This window comes from Anguilla rostrata, chromosome 1, assembly GCF_018555375.3.
Source record: "Anguilla rostrata isolate EN2019 chromosome 1, ASM1855537v3, whole genome shotgun sequence".
NCBI classification, from domain to species: Eukaryota; Metazoa; Chordata; class Actinopteri; order Anguilliformes; family Anguillidae; genus Anguilla; species Anguilla rostrata.
The window spans coordinates 59,442,441-59,465,561 of NC_057933.1; the positions used below are offsets into that span (position 1 = coordinate 59,442,441).

At 37.9% G+C, this 23,121-nt stretch overlaps 1 protein-coding gene across 4 annotated transcripts in view; it reads right to left on the minus strand.

Annotated features, from left to right (window-relative positions):
- LOC135260434 (CUB and sushi domain-containing protein 3-like) overlaps positions 1-23,121 on the minus strand; it is a 325,294-nt gene that overhangs the window by 173,904 nt on the left and 128,269 nt on the right. For all 4 annotated transcript variants that reach the window (XM_064345673.1, XM_064345666.1, XM_064345659.1 and 1 more), the window contains exons 6-7: positions 11,699-11,811; positions 6,346-6,423 (exon numbers count right to left, since the gene is read on the minus strand). In XM_064345673.1, coding sequence (XP_064201743.1) covers positions 6,346-6,423; positions 11,699-11,811 — 191 coding nt within the window. The remainder of the gene's footprint in view (positions 1-6,345; positions 6,424-11,698; positions 11,812-23,121) is intronic.

Genomic DNA, 23,121 nt, shown 5'->3' on the forward strand with positions numbered 1-23,121 from the left:
ATTATAAACACCGCACAGACTGATAATCACTCTGCTAAATCTCACAAAATCAGAGCACAAAAGTGAAGCAAGCACAATAGACTTCTGTTCACAGTAGCCAAGACTCCTGTACAAGTGAATGTGCTTTTGTCAACACATTATTTGTGGTGCTATAGGAACGAACTGAAACATAATAATAAACACCACAGCCGAGAATGCAACTGTCACATCTGCCAATTGCAACGTACAAGGATCTTATCAATAACAGCCAAACCCTGTTTCCGCCAGCAGGAGAAAAATAATTATGAGGGTGTCAGGAGAGGGATTGTTGATGCTCCACCTCGCTGATGAGCAAACAGGTTTTTTTGCTAGGCTCCAGACCACCATTGTGCAACAGAAGAGGTAGGCAATGAGACATCTGTTCACTAAACATTTTACACCCTTACGTACAAACATATTGCACACTCCTGTGGAGCGATGTCCCTGAGTGTAGGCACCATCCTTTGAATGCCCAGTAAATGGCACGTTAATTAGTGATTTGAATAATCCCATTTGTGGGTGGTAGGTTGGTGGTAGCTCCAAAAATGATCAAACTGTTTTATTCAGATTCAGTGTGTACAAACTTGCTAATATGAGTATGTGATTCATTTCTGACTGCAAGAACTAATGCTCCCCAGTGGGCAGAGCTGCCAGCGGAGGGCTTGGAGAGACACACTAGCTCTACCTCTCTTTGTTTGTGTCTGAACCAGCTCTCAGAAGGACAGCATTATGGAATTTTGCAGAATGGTTGAATACAATGCCCCTTCCCCCCAAAGGAATTCATAATATTATAGCGCCAAAAAATGGTTTTGTCGCTCACTAAACAGTGAGTGCTGTTTTGGTGCTCAATAAAAAGCATTAAAAGATAGCTGTCACTAATACTGCTTATCATGGGCAGGGTCGCAGGGGGTGCTGGAGCCTATCACAGTGTGCATTGGGCAAGAGGCAGGAATACACCCTGAACAGGCCGCCAATCTATCGTAGGGCACACACACCATTCACTCACACACTCATTCCTATGGGCAATTTAGCATCTCCAATTAGCCTTCCTGCATGCCTTCTGGACTGTTGGAGGAAACCGGACTACACAGAGGAAACCAACACGGGCACGGGGAAACATGTAAACTCCACACAGAAAGGCCCAGGCCAGATTTGAACCAAGTATCTTCTTGCTGTGAGGCGACAGTGCTACCCACTGCACCCCTACTAACTGTGCCAATTCCCAGTTCAGCCAAATAACGTAGTGCATTGTGTGTCTACTTCCACATTTATGAAAAATCATGATTGACTTTCAACTTCTTGGAAGCACTGACCCTTCCTAGCTTCAGCCTCATTAATAGGTTGCATCTCATCAGCCTTGTTTCAGTGTTATGATAGATAATATAAAACAAACAAACTGAGTCCTCAAAACACTGCAAAGAGTTGTTCTGTGACAAACTCAACGTAAATGTCAACGAAGCAAACAGGCGGGAAACAGATGCCCCTTTAGCCTTTGGGCGACTGATTCGCCTTGCCCTGGACCATGTCTCTATCGGAGGTGTTTGCCAACTGTCTGACAGCAGAAAAATGAGCCAGCATGGCAGCACAGCTGCAGGCCACAGCAAAGACACTGAGCTCACAACAGCTCTCAGAAAGTATGACGCAAACCTAGCAGGAGATGAACACAAACTTGTCACATTTTCCCCAAGCACTTTACTGTGAGTGAATGGCATCTGACACACTTTAACAAGCCAAAATTCTGTCCTCCTGTAGAGTCAATCAAGCGTGCTCAGGAAATAAGAAATCCGGGTGTTGGTAAATGTGTCAGCATTAGAGGTGCTCAACTCACCTAATTTAGATTTAGAATTTCAGTTTTCTGGCAGAAGGCAGCCCGGCTTGTGAAGACTACAAAGAAGATTTCTGACCTACTATATATTTTTAGGACTGAAATAATCATGGTTCACTAATCCTCACACAGAGCAGAAGCCACTAGGGAACAGTTTTAGTGTGATCTCACAAATATACAGTCTAAATAAATTTCACAGAATACAATGTGAGTTGCATCAGTGCCAAAGGTGTGTAGTGTGAATTGTAGCATAAGTAGCACAGGTAAACCTTTCCAATTGAACTAAGGCAATCTATCTTATTTATGTGAAGAGTTACAAGCAATGAAATGCGCAATTCCAAGCAGAATCTGAAATTTGTTTATATACTTGTGACACACACTGGGTGACGCCCCTGGGAGGCACAGAAGAGCTGGACACATGGAGATGATCATTTCTAGTGTCCATTGGCATTTATTAATAGAGCGAGTTTGAATAACTAAACAATGATAAGCTTCTCCTTTCCCCTCAGGGGCTCCACGTAAAAATAATAAACTAAAATAAGAAAGAGAACATAAAACACAACTGAAACTTTTCAGCCACATTATTTCACTTTCCCTCTTGCTCACAGGTCAGGGATTCTCAGACACCTACTGTAGAAAGTTGAAAGTCCAGGGATGCAATCAGTAATGCACCCCTGGTGTGTGCCTACCTAACCAGTTGGCATGGCCCTCAGATTGCTCACATTGTCTCTCTCTCTCAGACTGAGCCTTGCCACAAATAGGTATTCAAAAAAAACCATGCGGGGTGAATATCTCTGAAGAACAGTAATATGGTATAAACAGAGGAGCTAAAAAAAACTGTATCTAGGCTACATGCATATTAAAGGGAGAGCTGGATAGCCTATGGATGAAAAGCCCCTAATTCAATATGTGACAGACAGCAAAAATGTAAGACAGTCAAAGCTATTATAAACGTAACTCAGAAACCTGACTGCATGTACGAAATAAAACAAAGTGCTGCTAAAAATAAACACCAGCTTTTCAAACAGAACGTCCTGTTTTCAAATTATTTGTACAGGTCTGGTTTGTGGTCTTAATTGGAAAATATAACGTCTGGTCTGAGTAATTGATTGGAAAAAAGTACCATTATTTTGTGATAAATTTGAACCCCACAGACCGGCTAGTGAACCCCCGGTCTGTGAAAGTTTCAGTTAATGTGCATCAGTATTGTACTTTCCATCACAATGTTTTTTATTGGATGTGTGAATGACAGTGTCAGTGTTAGCAGTGTCATTCACAATGTCGTTAGTGTGAAATAGCAGTTTGCAATTCAATCTGCAGAGTACGTTTATAAGCCAATAGAAATTAGATACAGGTATAACCAAATGTAAACAATGCTATTACCAAGAGAAAACCACTTTAAAAAAAAATCAACTTTTAAAATATTTTTTTCCTCTAAGCCTGTGCACTGCTGTGGCATCTTCTGTCTCTTGTGCAGTCAGCCCCTGCTCCTTTTCACTCTGCACTCCACCAGCTGAGCCGCACAGTCATTGCAGACTGCAGGTGTCTGATTAACCAAGGTGACTGCTCTTGTGTGAGCACACAGTACCACCGCATGCCAAGCACAGTTTCTTGGAAAATTTGAACATTAACACACCCCATGTATGTACATACTGTACAATATGCAGGAGTTGGGCAGAAATTAACCTAAACTTTGTGAGGAGCCCTGCATACACAGGGTATTTCTAGGATTTTACACTCCCAATTAAGCCTTTAATCCCATGTGCGAAAACTGTTGGGTGCGTAAAGGTTGTGTATACCTGAGCTGTAAGGTACACACGACCTTCAAGGGCTATTCACTCCTTCAGTCTATTCCACAGTATCAGAATCCAGTCCTGGAGGGCTGCATTGTCTGCATATTTTAATGCATTTCAGCACCAGTGATTAGTTAATGTTGTTGATTGGCTAAATAATCTACTGTACACACCTTGTTCTAAAGGTGTTAAATGGCAGCTGATCTGAAAGGAATTTGAGTTTGACACCCCTGGTCTCTTCATTGCTAAAGAAATGTGTTGTGGGCAATACCATGGATTTCTCTGCTGCCAGTATCATTGTACTGTAATATTTAGCAGATTTTGAATACACAATATGACCCGACACAAGCTTGAAATGCACTACATGGTCAAAGGTATGTGGATACTCCTTCTAATTAGAGTTTTGGCAACTTCAGCCACACGTATTGCTAACACGTGGATTAGATCAAGCATACATCCATTCAATCTCCATAGACAAACATTGACAGTAGAATGGGTGAGCTCAGTGACTTTCAACGTTGCACTGTTATAGGACGCCACCTTTCCAAGTCAGTTAGTCAAATATCTGCCCTGCTAGAGCTGCCCTGGTCAACTGTAAGTCCTGCTATTGTGAAGTGGAAATACCTAAGAGCAACAACAGCTCAGCCACGAAGCAGTAAGACACACAAGCTCACAGAACAAGACCGCCGAGTGCTGAAGTGTGTAAAAATCATCTGTCCTCAGTTGCATCACTCAATACCAAGTTCCAGACTGCCTCTGGAAGCAACATCAGCACAAGAACTGTACTTTGGGAGCTTCATTTCCATGGCTAAGCAGCCACACACAAGCCTAAGATCACTATGCAGAATGCCAAGCATCAGCTGGAATGGTGTGAAGCACACCACCCCAACATTGGACTCTGGAACAGTGGGAACACGTTCTCTGGAATGATTAGTCACGCTTAACTATCTGGCAGTCTGACGGACGAATCTGGGTTTGGCGAATGCCAGGGAAACCCTACCTGCCTGAATGTATAGTGCCAACTGTAAAGTTTGGTGGGGGAGGAATAAAGATCTGGGGCTGTTTTTCATGGTTTGGACTGGGACCTGTAGTTCCAGTGAAGGGAAATCTTAATGCTACAGCATACAGTGGCAACAGTTTGGAGATGGCCCTTTCATGTTTCCGACTGCAATCCAGGCCTTATCGTCCAATATCAGTGCCCGCCCTCACTAATGCTCTTGTGGCTGAATGGAAGCAAATCCCCGCAGCCATGTTCCAAAATCTAGTGGAAAGCCTTCCCAGAAGACTGGAGGCTGTTATAGCAGCAAAGGGGGATCCAGCTCCATATCAATGCCCATGGTTTTAGAATGAGATGTTCAACAAGCACATACGGGTGTGATGTTTGGGTGTCCACACACTTTTGGTCATGTAATGTATTTTCTTTTTAAAGCAAGTATTTGCCTTTTAAGATTTATATATATATATATATATATATATGTATATATATATAGCTTAAGACATGGATGGTGCTTGTCGTGGGGCAGCGTGCCTGCAGCGAACAACTATTGGATGAAAGGGCTGCCTTTTTCACGGCAAACCCCTTTCCTTCATCTCTCCTAAATAGTCCACATCCACAAATTACTTTTCTTTGGAACAAATAAAAGGACAAATAGGGTTGTTTCCTCATGCAGGTGAAGCAGCAAGGAACACGGAAAGCTTTTTTTTTCCTTCTGAGCTCAGCCAATTTCCCTAAAGAATTAAGCAGAGCAAAGATACTGGAAGAATGTTAAGGCCCCTTCCGGTTTGTCTACCCGGAAAAGTGAGATGTCACCTGCCACATATAGAATGTCTCTTGCAAAGAGGACAAACAACAGACAAAATCTTTTTGCAAGGGGAGTAATGTAAGCAACATCAATGCGAGTTCAACCCAAATTAATATTATGTAGTTTTAGTAAAAAAAATAACTAAACTACCAAGACACACTACTGCAACAAATTATAAAATCTTGTTATGGCTTTTGTAGATAGTTGAAAGAATAGCATCAAATAAGAATTTGAATTAGCTTAGTATTTTGAGTAGCCAAGTGATGACCCCTTGTGCCCGACAGCGTTTCCGGGGATTTTTTAAACAGGTAGGCTAGCATTTTCAGACACATGCACAAACATTCTGTGCATGAACATGTCCATTTTGAGAATTGCTGTGAATGCTTAATTTATGGGAAAATGTTCTAGAATCTTTGACCCAAACATGAAACATACCAAGCTGAACTTAACCTTTCCTAACTGATTGACACTATGGCCAATGACACAACAACATGCAGGATCTTTAGCCACAACTGACACTGGTAGTGCTGGGATGACATGTCACTGCCTTGAGAATGACTGTTTTAGCTGCATGCACCACCCCATTTAACTTCCTCATTAACTAACACCCAGTCGTTACAGTGTATACGACTGTTTACAATTGAAAGGAGTTTCTACCTTTTAAACATCTGATAATAGGGCACTTGATCCCTATCTGACTCATATAAACTCGGCAAAACTGAATCATGCTGAATATTTTACTGCAGCATTTGGAAAGCAAGGCATGATTATGCAAACAACACTTCCAGACAATGATGTCCAAACAAAATGTCAGAACTCATCATAAATATCAGTGAACCATGCAAATGAGAGAAATGGTGCATCAGATGACACATCTTTCAGAAATAGTGACAGAGGGCATACTCACAGATGGGGAATTTGTTGTTGTTGTCTTTGCCTGGAAATAACTTCACTCCTCTGGATTTAAAATCTACGGACTTTTTCACTGGATTAAAAAAAAAAAAACAAAAACAAAAAACACATGAAACAGAATTCTGAAATTAGGTGGTGTAAATTTTAATTTCAGTATGTCCACTATATCTAAAAGCCAAAACTAAATAAATATGAACAACTGTAAGAACAATCAGGATTATCACAGTCATCACTTCCAAACTGACAATGATCATTATCATCGTCATCATCACCATCAGCGTCATTATCAAAATTAAGAAGCATAAACACCTTAGTGTCTGAGGATGCCGTGGTACTGCCAAAATTAAAGCAAATTAAATATATAAAGACTTGGTCTAAGTCCACCAGATGTAAAGTGTATTAGTCTGAACCAGTGCTGAGAAACTCATCTTGCTGCACTGTGGCTCTCCAGGGTGACAGTGGGGACACATTCAGCTCCATTTTGAGTGACGCACCGAGATGAAAAACACACAGGTCGCCATTTCTGTGCCATGGCACAGAAAGAAAAAAAACAGTCTCAGCTGTGATACAGAAGGACTGCCAAATGACTGACAACCATAATAATAGTATCAACTGTTGGAAAAAAAGAACCCCTGCTGGTGTGTGTTGTCCCATAAAAAAATGTCTATAAAAATAAACAATTGTGAAATATCAAGCTAGAAAACAGCTCAGTTCATTTCTGCTGTCATCATTTCATAAATACTTTGTTATATTATAAGACATCAAAGAGATCACTATCTGATATAAGGATACAGATAATTTATTGACACCATGCACAACCAAGTCTGGTCAATAATGTTTTTCCTGAGAAACCCTGTGTACAATCAGCATTTGTCTTTAACTCTGAATAACAAGTACAAATGTTACCATAGTATCTTCCTTCAGAAACATGATCACCAACATTAACAGAAAAGGGCCCTCAACCTAGCCTTAAAAAAGAAATTCAAGTATTTATTGGCAAGACAGTATATTGAATTAACCCACTTTGAGTCATTTAATATTTGTAGTTTGCATCAATGTGCAGGGGGCGGTGTGCTGTGCATCTGTGCGCTGTGAAAATAATGTCACGCAGGGAAGATGCTAATGAAATCAACCTGTTCATTAAGACGCCTGGCTCCACAGCAGGCAAGCCTCCAGACTTGTTTGAGATAGCTGTTGAATGGCATAAGGCTAAAACAATCAGCTGCACCTCCTCTTTGGTGCATTCATGCAGCTGCAGAGCATAGCATGATACACAAACATCATTCCTCCATTTTGTGATCATTAAGTATAAGCATCCTCTTTTTCACAGCCAATAGCATCAAGCAAACCATCAAAACATTAGGTTTTTGCCTGTCACTCTCCTTCTCTCTCTATCGCTGTCCCATCCCAGCACCTATATTTAAAGTCTTCAAGCCCTCACATTTCTTTTAGCTGCAGCCTCAGGCTATTCCTATATTTCCCCAAACTATCTTGAAGTTATCTGTCCCCCATACACTGCACTCGCCACCCACTCCCCACACCTCTGCTAAAACCATCTGGGAGTTAAATAGACTGTAATAATATATCACATATTATGCAAGAAAAGACTGCATTCAATTATTTCCCAGTTCCACTTAATATGAGAAAGTGAATTTTTTATTTAGTTCTGAAATACAAAAAAAAAAATAATAAAATTAAAAATGAAATGACTCACATTAATAAATAATAAATGACCAAAATGTTAATAAGGGATTCAGTAGGCAGAATGTTCACTGCGAACATTCATAGTATCGGACAAAATGTCAGGACGGCAAGAAAACTATGTTCACAATGATCAAAAACAGTTTCACAATAATCACAAAAATTAACTTAAACTGTTTCTAAGGGGGGTAAAAAAGGGAAAACACAGCACTTGAGCAGAAAAGTTAAGGATCAATCTGATTTAATCCAGGTCATTGCCAGGCCTAGCATTCCTATGTGAACCAAGTTTTGACTGACTAGGGCAATTTCTCTGTTCATTTGGCCTCTCTCAGATTACTGAGGACTGAAGAGTCCACCAGAGTCCGGAGCATGTTGGTCTGGACTTTGCAAGTTTTCCTAAACAGTAATATTTTGTAAACTAAATTGCCAAGGTAAGCAATATTTGCTTATTATATTCTACTGACACAAGGGAAATATGCTTCTGGACTTCCTCCTGCAGAATTTGGGTTATTTATCTGCAGAAGTCTATTGATTTTCTGAATATGTAATGGATTGTTTCTGCATGTACTCCAGAGGACAGAAACCATATTTTGCTCTCTGTTTAGTGTTTTTTGAAAAGTGTGATATGTTAAAAGTCAGGAGAATCGCATATACTGATACTAGTTTAATTATCAAAATCATTTATTTATGTATCATTTACAATTTTACCCCAACAAAGGCTTTGCCAAAAAAACATCTGCTTATGACTCCTTTTGTATACTAATGAAGCCACCTAATATTGTGTTTGTTTTGTCGAGAATTGAGAATTACCTGCCCTTATAAAGCTCTGTGATATAAAGTAATTAATATGGAGGCATAAATTGTGCAATAGCATTGTGACTTGTAACATTGTAACATGTTAAATGTTAATGGAAATAACATATGGACCCTTAAGCACTATTGCAACATATGTGAGATCACAATTAATTTCTTTATCAGCACCTGCTGGGAAATTGTGTTTAGTTCACAATTTGTAGCTCAGTATGAACTTTGGATACCAAGAAAATATTCTCACATCAAAATGTACTCAAACCTTTAGTTACAGCTGGAGGGCTCACGCTTTCAACTTATAAGAGTGGACAAACAACGTCACTATTTCATTTAAACCTTCCAGGCATTACAGCTTGCTTCACAAAAAAGAACAGAAAAGGTGAAATGGTGTCAGTGGTAAATGTGCTTCACTGTGACTTCAAAAACAACACAGCAGCGATGGGTTTGAAAGAGCTGAACAATATCAAAATTTAAAATGAAAAGTTACAGTATTTCATATGTGAGAAAACATTTTAGTATTAATGACTTGAAAATACATGAAATAGCTGGTAAATAGAAGCACATTCCCCTGGAGTGTCTGACACGACAGATCAGGGTTTGACATGGCGCCAGATACATTCTAGACAAAATGAAAAATAATGAGCTTAGATGGGCTAAAAATGGTCTGTTTTTGTCATCAGCTGTCTTATGCTTCGAATGAAAAATAAATAATGAAAGAGAGCTCACCAAAAAAATGCGTAATTTGAAATATTATTCTTTTATATTAAAATAGTTACTACTCTGATGTGATGTTTCAAATTAAAACGCTCTTCAAAGTATCTATGTCACAGTGCTCTGTGCTAACAGAAATACCTTTGGAACTTTGAAGAACAAATGCCTGCTTCTCAATAATTTCTCAATGTTTTTCTACCAGATTATGAATCACCAATTGTACCTCTCTACAGCGCCACCTGCAGCTGCACAAGGAGTACTGCAGCTGAAGTGCATGTGTCATCAGGAGAGACTAAGGCAGTGTCATCCTGTGAAACCCTGACTGTATTAAACCCACCCTTGCAGTGCCCATTTTAGAACACCTTCAGACGTTTGCCGAAGCCGTATCATCATTAGCCGAACCAGCCTCATTCAGAGTCGTCAGGCTCAGTTTGGTTAGTGTCAGCCGAAGTTCAGCCAGCCCACCCAGCCTCATTCAGGGTTTGTGTCAGTATCATAAGGACATATTCACCATTGGTATCATAGTCAGACAAACATGAGTCAGTCAGAGTTAGGATTGCTCTGGCAGGAGCTAAACAAATATTGTGAATTTATTTATTATTTTATTTAGTTTAGTTTAGTTAGTTTTTTTTCTTCATTTCATTACAGGAACATTGCACATTAATCAAAATTACTTTAAATCCAATAGTGTTAGCCAATGGAAAAATATAATTTTGGAAGAGATCTCATTTCCAGAAAGCATTAGTATTGGTTAACATAACGTGGAAAATGATATCTAGGTAACAAATGGGCAAAGGCACACCTGCTTGCATGCAAAAACTATAAAAGCTGATGCAACTTCAGCGTATGCATGCTGGATGGGATCAGGCAAACTGTTCCCCACCACCAGTCGCCTATAAACTAAAAAAGTTAGAGTTCAGTACAAGAAAATGGCATTCATCCCATCTAGGCTCATAATTTTGCCCACTGTCTATAGGGTAATCAACTTCATGCCACACCTTGTCTTGAAGGGATAATTCACCTTCTTGGGTTTCTGATGAATTGCCAGATTTACAATGGCAGGTATAGGGCCATTGGGGGTTGATGGCCTAAAATACTTCCAAAGCAGCTTGCACAGTGACGTTTCCAGAGGCTGTACATATGAACAGATTACTTTAATTGTATTTTTTTATTTCTTTATGTTTTTAAAAAATATTGCTATATAATGTATTCACAATTATAAGCAGAAAAGTAAGTTCATTTGAAATTTTGATGGATTGCCTCTTTAAATGTACAGGTAAGCAACACAACTAGGGTCTCAAATATTAAATGAATAAACATGGAAAAATGATATCCGCTGAGCCTGGAATGCTACAAAATGTAAACTCCATTGTCCAGCAAAACTGATTTCCCCTTTATACCTTTTACTGTACCTCTCAGTTATAAAAAAAAGTATAATATCTGTTTGCCACATTATCACGCCGTTAATCTTTTGATCGATATATAATAATACATGGTGATTTGAGAACTACAGCACCTAATCTTTAAAGCTTATGACAGACATTTTGATTCATTGAGGTTTGAAAATGTTACCCAATTTTTGAATGGGCCATGTGATGGAAAATATAACATTTATTCACAGTTTTTAATTGATAACATAACCACATATTACTTTACATTAAATCTGATTAAAGAAATTGTCCTTCGTATAGTTCACTGTGATTTTTTTTATGGTGAAAGTCAGCATTAAGGCAGGGAGATTAATATGCCTGATAAATTACTCCAGTGCAGGTTTGATGGGTAGAGAACTTTTTGATATAGATATGAACCATACTCATTCTTAACGAGCTTTATGACACCGTACTAGATTGACCTTTAAGATTAAACAGTAAAGATATCCAACCAATGACTTAATACACTTTCCTGCAGACAGCACCCGGGAAAGAAGAAGCAAGCAAACACTGACAACCTTTCAACGGATTTGTTTCAGTGAAAGTCTTCTACATCATTTCTACTTCATTAGCAATCTGGCAGAGAGCTCTCCTTTAATGCACAAAAATGATTCTATTGATATTTAAATGACCTTTCCCACAGTAAATGTTATTTTCATGTATTTTGCGCATGTCATATAATTTGAACACGGGTACCTTGATATTGTGCGCTGAAGCCTCTAAACCGATGATTGCTGTCAGTCACAAAGTGTAACCTTAGCCAGTTCTTGTTGCTGACAACAGGCGGAGGTATATTCATCCCAGACAACCTGCAATTGAAGAGGGAGATATATTGAAAGAGAAATACACCATGTTAAAAGTCTGCTAAATCTGCTGTGCCATAATGATTTGACATTGACTGCAATTGTTTACGGAGGAACGATGCTGAAAACCTAAAAAAGAAAGAAAAAAAGCTATGGCTCACAAAAAGCAAAGAAAAAAAAGCATTTTCTTTCAATTGTGAATCACAGGACAAATATTGATTGATTCCAGGTCTGTGGCACTGCCAGCACAGTGTGCAGGGGTGTAACTGGATAAGGTATAAAGAGCAATGTTCAGAGTTGAGATCAGGAAAATAAATTAGCTGTTATTTACAGTGCCGTGGTGTTGAAAAATAGAATAAAATAAAAGGAACAATAATAAAGAAAATTAAACACTAAACATGTAAACTTAATCAAAATAACTTTTATCAGTTAATAAGGTCATACTACTATTGACAAAATAACATCACCACTCTTTCCCCAGTTCTGCAAAAAAAGTATTCTATGGGTTATGTATACCCATCCTCATTAGTGATTATCCAATCACCACAAAATGCACAATAAACAGATACAAAGTTCTTCTCTTAGGTTTGATAACAGGACATATAGTATGCTGTATAACTACATATTTACATCCCCCATGTAAATGGACAATGCAAATTGGTATAAATGTTTGTTTGTGAATGTGAATGCTGCTAGATAAATTTTCCCATGGGGATGATATAGTATTCTATCTATCTATTTATCTATGTAACCACAGTATCTATTTTATAGGCAATTCTTATTGTCATTCGCTAATATACAAAAACTTGACAACAAAGTATAAACTTATCCTTTCTGGAGTGTAATGTTTCATCAGCTGTTTAACACTTTGAATGACCACATTCTCTTCAGATGGTAATATGAAAAAGTGGGCCAAGTTACGTGAAATAATTCAGGAAACATTGGATAGCATTGCTTTGGAATAGAGCTTGTTTAATTTATGTGAGCTAAAATAGCCACTAGTGTTTGTTTTAACTTGGCCTCATTTTGATATTAATACTTTTAAAGGCAGGCCTAGATATTGCATGTTTTAATTTATGACTTACTGTATAGACAGTGCTTTGTATGCATTAGTAACTTGGTATTTTTATACGTTGAAAATGTTTCTATTTTTACCATCTGTGTTATGAGTGACTGATAATGATAATGAAAAATAATGTATGAACCATAAAATAATTACATCTAGAGCGACATGCATACCCATATAGTACATTCAAGTCATATACATTCTATCTCAAAGAAAGACATAGGCTTTGAATAATTTTTCCTGTACGATGAATTACAAATATATGAAAGAGTTAGTCGACCTTTACACAATGTGATTAGTTAGTATGCTAATGCTACGAATGCACAGTACCTGTTGGTACCAACCAAACCCTACATTTGACTAACAATAACAGAAACTCAATAATCAAGATAGACCTAGCATGAACATACAACCAGAAAGAACTTTTACTGGACCTTGTGACTAGCTTGCTAAAATGATTTTTTTGGACCTTGTGACTAGCGTGCTAAAATGATATCTAAGCGTCCATTTCTACATTGCTAGCTAGCTTACCAAATAGCTAGCTAGCCAGCTGGGAATCCCACATTTGAAAGAGCAAGTCAGTTCTATGCTAGGCTTGCTGTCACTCACATAACTTAGTATTACAATTGTATTTGATCTTGGGGCAAAATATTCTCACAGTATGTTTTCTTGATTGTAAGCCAGCCATCTACTCCGCGGCGAAGCTATTTTTAGCACTTCAACGTAATTCCAGTGACACTCAATAACCGGAAGTCAGACAACAAAGCAGTCGCATTAGTACACACGTCTATGGAGAAGGCGCCAGAATCGGTAACGTTACAAGCTTTCAGTAATAAATTTTATAAGAAATCATGTTTATATTAAACATTACTGTTATGTGACATGCAATAGCGACAGTCAGTACACAGACCGACCATTTATGGTTGGTGTAGGATTTATAAACTTCCCTAAACCCAAGACGCAACTGGAGAAGTGGCTTGCAGCCATCCAAAAGTGCAACTGAGTGTGGAAAAGGTGAATAAAAGCACGTTCATTTGCACAAAACATTTTGTTGGAGGCAGTGGACCGATGATCACCCTGATCCCATCCCTGCAAGATATTAAATCGAACAGGCACAATCTGAAATATATAGCCTAACCACTATGGGAACGGCAAGAAGAGCTGATTTAATTTGACTGATTTATGAAAGCGTAAGATGTTTATTTGACTAATGCCCACCTGGAATAATTATGTGAAACAACACCGAAAGTCATTGATGCTGTTTAGCACTAAAACCGAAATATTGAAAGTTGTCAGTCACTCTCCCTCAATCAGCGGCAACTGGTGAGCTGAAAATTGGTGGGGCGCAAAACTTTCCTTTAAACTAATCATTGATCTCAACCTGTTTTTATTCATTTTCCTTTATTATCAAGGTTGTCAACGATCGGACTAATCAAATGGCAAGTAACCTAACACACAGTGTCTTCATACATGTAAGGGGTATTAAATCAAATTCAATTTATCTGTTAAAAATCCGTTTTAATCACTAAGTAGTCTACACTTAACAAACAAGATAAACCAGTCTGTTATTTACCGTGTTTGCTTTCAGAATAACCAGCAAAAACAAAACCTGCACTTCAAGATTGTTTACAATCTACGCATTGCAGATATTTGCCATGAATACGAGTGCGGAGAAAGAAGTGCATGTATCCGCAACTAATGTTGATTAAAAATGTGCACAATTTCGTACTGCAAATGAAAATAAATGTAGGCTATAAGGCCTAGGCTACTTGCTAAAACTGCCTATTTGGGGAGAGCTGGCTATATATGAGAGTATTGAGAAGCCTATTTTGTGGATTCATTTTATTGATACTCAAGGAAAATCAGGGGAAATTTCCACCACTGTTTAGTGATTAAAATTGATTTTTCTAAATCGCATTTATCATTTAATCTCCCTAACACAATGCAAAGAAGCAGTGTGTCACTTTCAAATTGATTAGTCAGATTGTTTGCATGCTTGTTAATCACTGACAATTAATGAAAAGTTTGAGATCAATGATTAGTTTAAAGGAAAGTTTTGCGCCCCACCAATTTTCAGCTCACCAGTCGCCGTTGCAACTAACCCGTTGATTAACTCATCTATCTTTCCATGGCACTTTAACCATCGTTTCAGGTGCACTACACTGTGAAACTCAACCTCAGAAGTAAATTGTGCCCCTGGAACCTCATCAGGTGTTAAAATCACTGGATTTATATTAGCATTTAGGTTAGAAGTTGGTAGTACAGCCATTATGACAATAGGCGCTAAGCCAAAATGTGCATTTTCGCGTCTGACTTCCGTTCTGCTAGTAGAAATATGACATCACCAGTGACGTTGCCGCCGCGGAGCGCTGTTGAGTGCCTATGTGGTGAAATGAGAACCAACATAGCAATAACATACTATGTGGACAAAGCAGGACACTAATTACAATTATGACTATATATGCAGCTACATGGCAGCTACATCTGAATAAAATGCAAGTTCAATTGGATTCAGATCAAGTGAATGACTCAACCAGTGAAGAATTTTTCCTGTTTTTGGTTTTGGAAAACTCCTTTGTTGATTGCAGTATGTTTGAGATCATAGTCTTGCTGTAGGAAGAAGAGCCATCCAATGAGTTTGGAGGCATTTGGTTTAACCTGAGCAGATAAAATCCTTCTGTACACTTCAGAATTCAGCAGTTAGATCATCAATGAAGACAAGTGATCCTGTACCTGTGGCAGCCATATATTGTCGAACCATAACACCCCCACCTCTCCCTGCTTTGAGAGGGGGTCTGCTTTGAATCTTGGTCAGTTCCTTTTAGCATCCTCACTTTGCTCTTAGCATCACTCTGATTCAAGTGAATCTTGGTGTCATCTGTCCACAAGACATTTTTCCAGAACTCTGCAGGCTCTTTTAGATGCAAGCTGTAACTTAGCCATCTTGTTTTTGCAGCCAACTAGTTGTCTGCATCTTGCAGTGTAGCCTCTGTATTTCTGTTTCTGAAGTATTATGTGGACAGTGCCCCTGACACATCCACCCCTGCCTCCCGAAGAGTGTTTCTGATCTGTTTGGGGTTTTTTCTTCATTATAGTGAGTCATCAACAATAAAGGTCTTCCCTGGCTTACCAGGCTCTTTGTGATTTCTGATCTCAACAATGCTCTCTTTCTTCATAATGATGTTCTAAACAGTTGATTTTGGTCAGTGCAAGGTTTGGCCTATGTACTATATCATGTACAGAATTAAAACATTAAAACATTATCATGCCTATTTTTTTTTAAAGTGCTGTAATCTCTACATGGTGAAATCAAAATGTATAGAAATACCCTTAAATAAAAGAGACTGTGCACTAACCACACGTGAATTGTTTGATTACACATATAAAATTGTGGAGTACACAGCCAAATAAAGAAAAAATATGTTTTTGCCCCAAACATTATGGAGCTCACTGAATATATAGACCTTGTCAGAGATACTTCAGTGACACTAACCAAGAGAAAGAGAAATAGCAGCAAGTAAATCTACCCTGCTAGATTATTGGGACATATTGCTCACAATTGTCACAAGGCCATTGACTCATGTTATTCAGCAAAGCAGTCAAGGTATGTGTCACAAAGGGTTGAGCAATTCCTTTAGTGTCTTGGCCAAATTCCAATCCTGGCACTGAATCTTTCCAGCTAATCATCATTGAGTTTTATTGATATAAAACACCACCCACACACTCCTCCTCCTCCCAGAGTCAAGAGCCAGTATATGTAACTTCACTGGCCTCGGTTGAACCTGAAGTCTCTGCAGCAGCATCTAAAGTATAAATACATGAATACATTAGAATTAAGTGTATGTTGTGTTCTCTGATCTCCACCCAAAAGATAAAGGCCTTGAAGGTAGAATGGGAAACAGTGAAGAGCCTCTTCACAAAGAAGTGTTCACAAAGACAGCTGTCTGGGATCATTTCTAAGTGAGCACGGCTTTAACTTATTTTTCCTCACAAAAACATTCTTGTACATATGGTACTGAATTGTTAATTTGCTAAAGAGACATCCTCATTATGAGAAGCAGCTCACATCATTTATTCTAACATTTATAGTACAGTGAATTTCCTGAAACCTTTACATTTAAGCACCTTGCACAAGGGCAAATAAAAAGAGCAGTACCTGAGATCTGAACTGGCAACTATTTGGCTATAATCTGAATTTATTCCGCACTACATCCAGCTACAACTGCCTAGGCACTGGTAGTTCACCTGCATTTATTTCAAAGGGGGAACTGAATTTGATACAGCATGAATGCTATCGAGTAGTAGTAGTAGTAGTAATTTATTTCAGTCCTTATTATTACAATTTTCCAAAAAGAATGCACATAGAAATAAATAAATAACAATAAGGCATTAAATTAAATTAAATTAAAAGGAAAACAAAAAATATTGACCGAAAAGGTGTAGGCTGAAGCTTTAGCTTATTATACCTACCCTTTTTACATAACATATTCTAATAGGCAACCCTTTCACTACTAGGTTTAGGCTATACAAAAACAAAACAGAACAGAAACAAAAACAAAAGTTCCAAACGTTTCATACACAATAATGATCATAACTCTGTTTTATATTTGTTTACCACATTATTTTTAAACATTTTTTAAATTTGCAAAGTGAACTACACATTCTTAATTCCTTGTCACAACTATTCCACAAATTAACCCCTTTGACAGATATACATCTAATCTTTATATTTGTCCTTACCCTTGATTTTTTAAACATACCTATTCCCCTAATTTCATACTGGCTCTCTCTAATTTCAAACAACCTCTGAATACAGTTAGGAAGCAAATTATTTTGTGCTTTGTACATTATCTGTGCAGTTTTAAGATGAACTAGATCACAAAATTTTAAAGCGTGTAAGTTAGTAAATAGTGCGTTGGTTGGTTCGTAATAATCCGTTCGATTTACAATTCTTATAGCTCTCTTCTGTAGGATGAAAATTGTATCTAACTACGTGTTGCCAACTTCACTAACAAAGCTAACAAAGTTGCAAACAAAGACTCTCATCCTCATCAGGGTTCACTGATTCATCCTCATCAGGGTTCACTGATTATAAAACACAGCATAACTTGAAATATTGAAATATTTAAAGAATTTATTTCTAACTCTATACCTCAGGAATATAACAACATAATATTACATTACATTTTATTTAGTAGTGGCTTTATCCGAAGCGACACACAAAAACTGCATACTGAAGGATGTTGGAACAACTACAGAACACAGGTCAGATAAGGTAGCTACAATTTGCATAAAATACCAGTTATCCGTAGCCATGAGCATATATCATGGTGTATGTGAGAAAATCAAGAGGCTAATATTTGAATAGGTTATGGATAACTTTTACATACAATTACATACAGGGTTCATACACTTTTTCACCAATGATTTTCAATGACTTTTCCATGACTTCTCCACAACCTTTAACTGAATTTCCATGACTAAAACAAATGACTTTATCACAGCGGGACGATTTAAAATTATTTATTGTAACACTAAGTAAACTTAGGTCTGTATCTGAAACATATGGTGCCTCTCTAAAACAAATAAACACCAGACAGACACACTTAGATACATTCTCTCATATTTTAATTTGAATAGTTTAACATTTTTGTCAATGTCTCAAACAGGGCTCGAAAAGTTTATGTTCAATTTATCGAAAGCTGAAAAGTTGAAGCGAACGATTACGGCATTTTTTTTTGAAACGTTAACGTAGTGTTTTGTGTAGCGACCTGGTTGAAACAGCTCATTTCTCCAATGCAGTTTACTGGCGGTTGATTTAATTAGCGGTATTAATGTGGCGAGAAGCGCTTTGTCGTTTGAATGCATAACACGCAATTGCTTGAAGAGTCGACACATTTTAGGCGTGACAGTTTAACTGTTACTTGTAAACCGTACTGTTATATTGTCGTTTATCAATAAAAAATCTATTGCATATATTGTTGGTGCTCCTTACATTTTGGTGGGTGCTCCTAACTTTTTGAAGTTGGGAGCACCAGTGCTACCAAGTAAAAAAGTTAATTTCGTGCAGCTTTATATTATTGAAGCTGCACTTCCCTGGCATATTGTCGGCACAGTAGGGCCTACGTTTACTAACTGGTACATTAGCAGAAGCGTGCCTGTTGGGCTTGCCTGTAAACAGACTGAGCCAGACCGAATTAACTTCTCTCACCACCAAAATACCGCGAAGGTTACGTGCCAATTTACGTTTTATTACTATACATACTATTTTTATGATTGGATTAATTAGTAATTATATTTGATGCAACTTTAGCAATATTTCCATTACTTTTCCAAAACTTTTCAAAAAATATAATTTTCCATAACTTTTCCAGGGCCTGGAAATTGCATTTTAAATTTCAATTACTTTTCCAGGTTTTTCATGACCGTACGAACCCTGTACATACCTATGGCCTGCTAATGTTACTTATTCCACACAATTCCGTGTTTACATCCCAGTTGTAACTAAATGTCAAGAATAGCAAAATACCGAACAAGGAAACACACAAAACAGCTGCGCTACGGAGTGCCATACGATGTTCTCACACATTAAGGGGTGCACTCTGTGTAAAAGATCGTTATAGCGCTGCCTAATTACTGTTACCATCTATATGGAATCATTCATGTTACTAAAAATGTGATTTTAAATATCTCTGACCATCTCACCTCTTCGCTTGACATTTTGCTTGGAAAGCTAGACTGTGTGTCCTCAATGTAGATGTGAGTGGGGTTGAGGATGGAGGAGGAGACACAGAGTCTAGAAGGGCCACAAATAAAACCTACATAGTATACCTTTAAAAATATTGACCAGAAAATATTTAAAATTATTAACACTTCTTTATGAAATGCCCTTACCAAGTGTAACTTAGATTGAACAGCTTTACCTGAAGTAATGAAGATTAAGTTAATTGTTAAGTAATATAATAGCAGTGTGCCCTCTCAGGGTTGAAACCTGCAGAGTGGTTGAACCTGAATGCCAAAACAACTACTTCATACTGCTACCCTGATTGTCAGTTGATTGACAGCTAAGGGACCTAATATCTCAAAGGATAGAGGGGGTAATCGATTTCTTACCCCAGTTGTATTGGTTGGCCTTTCAGGCTGGTTACCATTTGCTGAGATGTAAATGACGCAAGCATGGAAGGCATACAAAAAAGCCTTTAGTCACTCATCAAATCATAATACATTTCCTGCCTTCCTGCATTCTGAAAGTGCTTCAAGGTCTCAGCTATAACTCGAATGAATTGAATCGCAAGTGAATTGATGGCGACAATAAGAAGCAACGGTGGAAAGGCTTCAGAGGGCTGTGTCACAGCAACACTGCCAATTCATCAGCAGGCTATTCAACCATCTTCCACGCAATTCTAATATTGAACTTCAGCAAGCCTGAAGGAGAGGAAGGAAATCTAGTGATGAAAGAGCCCAACAAAAGGAAGTTGCCAATTCACATTTAATCCAAAATATCCCAACTTAATGTTTTCATGTTATTCAACTACCGTATGCATGTAAAATTATAAAGGTGCATTATTAAAGGAATACAGTGTGGGGTGAGTTGCTCCTACACACAGTTAAAGTGAAAACCTGAACTTAGGGCCTTTTGTTTTGGAAAAGTTTCCATTTTTGTCATTATGGCGAGTTATCTTCTCCAGCCACACTTGACAGGGCGTGCATGCTCTTTGCAACTGGTGAGTCACTTAGTTTCCTGTACATGGTGTGATGCAGGGCTGGGGATCGCCACTCACTATGTGGTGAATGGACAGGAAAAACAACGAAAACTTTTGGCTCTCGTTCATTGCCAATGAAAAGTCAACATAACCAAGCTCTTCGCCAAAGAAGTAAAAAGGCCAATCTGGCAACCAAATCAGGCATACATTCCATCATCACAATGAGATTTATAAAATGCATGGGTCAACCAAAAGAAGGATTTTCTTCTGAATGGTGGGTGCAGTGAATAGAGGCAGTGAAAATATTCAGATCTGAGGAAGATACTCTACATGTCAGAGGATGACATTCTAGCTACTATAAAAAGGAAGGACAGAAACAGAGCCTTAAATGTAATCGACATTTCACCTTAACTTTCACTCACTTGAAATTACCATAAAGCTTCAATTTACAACCCGGACTTTTAACTGCTTATGTTAAATGTTCACTATAGGTTTATAGGTTCACTAACATGCAGATATTTTAAACTGGTTTAACAATATGATAAACGACAAGGTGAACTAAAAAAATGTTTTTTTTAAAGTACATTGTTAGCCTATAGGCAACATATTTATCGACATATACCAGTAATATCACTGTGAAGTAGCAATGAACTTCTGCATCTTCATTTCAGTTGTTTGAGCTGTGGAAAATTTATACTTTTTCTTTTCCCCCCTTCGATTCGTACACTCGCTTGGGGTCCATTCCAACATCCCTAGCTGCTGCTCCACTCTTGTTTTCCAAATAAGATGTTATGTGATAGCATCTTGTTTAAATTTATTAGCAAATTGTCTCTGGTGCCAAATGGTAACATCTCTCAGCTTGCTGGCTACAACATTTTAACTGCACTGCAATGAGATATTGACAGACTGCTTCCTGGATTATTCCCTGGCTATTATTGGGGACCAGCATTTATTTGCATTTTTATGTTTTTGTTCCAGGCTGTTAAGGGACCAGGTTTGTTACAGACGCAGTGTCTAATGGAAGGTCCACAGTAGATTGTTAATGGTTCTCTTCACAAACATGGTTTTGTGAGTTTAGAAATCACAAAAATGAACTTAATACACCTTTAACACTTGCCTTTGTTTGCAAAACAAAATTGAGGACAATTACTGCTTGAAACTCAGCCAAAGATGCATTTTAATAAGCTTTGCACAGAGAATATGCAGAGTCAGTTCGGTCAGGAAACTCTTGCTGCAGTTGACCATTGGTTGGCCTCAGCAACTTCATTTTCTCATACTCAGTCAATCACATACACACATCACTGCATGGTCTCATACTCGGCCAATCACAGGCACATATCATTCATGTTCTCATACTCAACCAATCACACGCACACATTACTAATGCAGCAGCTTTTTTCTACTGACAGACCTCTCCAGTGTTGCTCATTGCTAGTGCTACTCTTTGCATGCTTTGCTTGCTACTGTTCACCAAATTGCTCTCACCTTCCATCACCCCGGCCTCCACCTGCTGTTTAGATCTGCTTTTATGTTATTTTTTTCCTTCATATTTCTCCCATTAAGTAAGAGAGATGTATTGTGCTCCCTGTTTCATAGGTTAGTGCATGTTGGTGCATGCATGGAAGTACCTAAAGTACCAAACCAAAATAATTACATTGCATATTCATTGATATATTTAATATGTGAGTTACCTGACTGAAAATATATTATGAGGGGTAAGACTGCCAAGAGAAAAGAACAGCACTTGTATCCCCTAATAGGCATTGCTCTTTATGAGGTTAGACAATAATGAGGCTAGACAACATGTGGGAATATATAAAAGCAATGCGATCAAATAGAAGTACATTTCCACTACAACTTTTCAGAATGATTTTAATGAATACATAAATGAGCAGGAAGTTACATGATGAATGAGATATCTTGGGTCAGATAAGGCACAGAAAAACTATAAAGATCATGGGGTCTAAAGTAAGAGAAATGACTTGTCAAAACATTGTAGATGTAGGCTTATGTTCCATTTGATGAAAGCATTGGTCTTGCTCTTAGTAAACACATTTATTTTACCTGATAGCACACAATGTGCAATTAAGCTTGAGGCAGCCTTAGCTAGTACCTTTGGAATGTGTAATCATCACCAATTGATACCACAACATAAAATCCAGCTCTGGAAAAAATAAGAGGTCACCATAATTCTTTGAAGAATCAGGGTTACTCCACCAAATATTCATTTCTGAACTCTTCCAAAGTGAGGACATTCTTATTTGTATTATTTATTTATAGGTATAGATTTTTAGTTTGCATTATTCAATGTATAACTATACTATCTGTTTTTAGTATTTTGGCCAGTTTTTTTTATTTTGGCCAGTTTTTTTTATTTTGGCCAGTTTTTTGCAAATAAATGTATTTGTTATTAAAAAAAAACAAATGTGGTCAATAATTCATGAAAGAATATCAAAATATTTTACACAGTCACATTCCCATTGACTGTGAAACTGAAAATGTAATGTTTCAATGTTTTTTTCTTTCAAAAGCTGTATATTGTTTTTA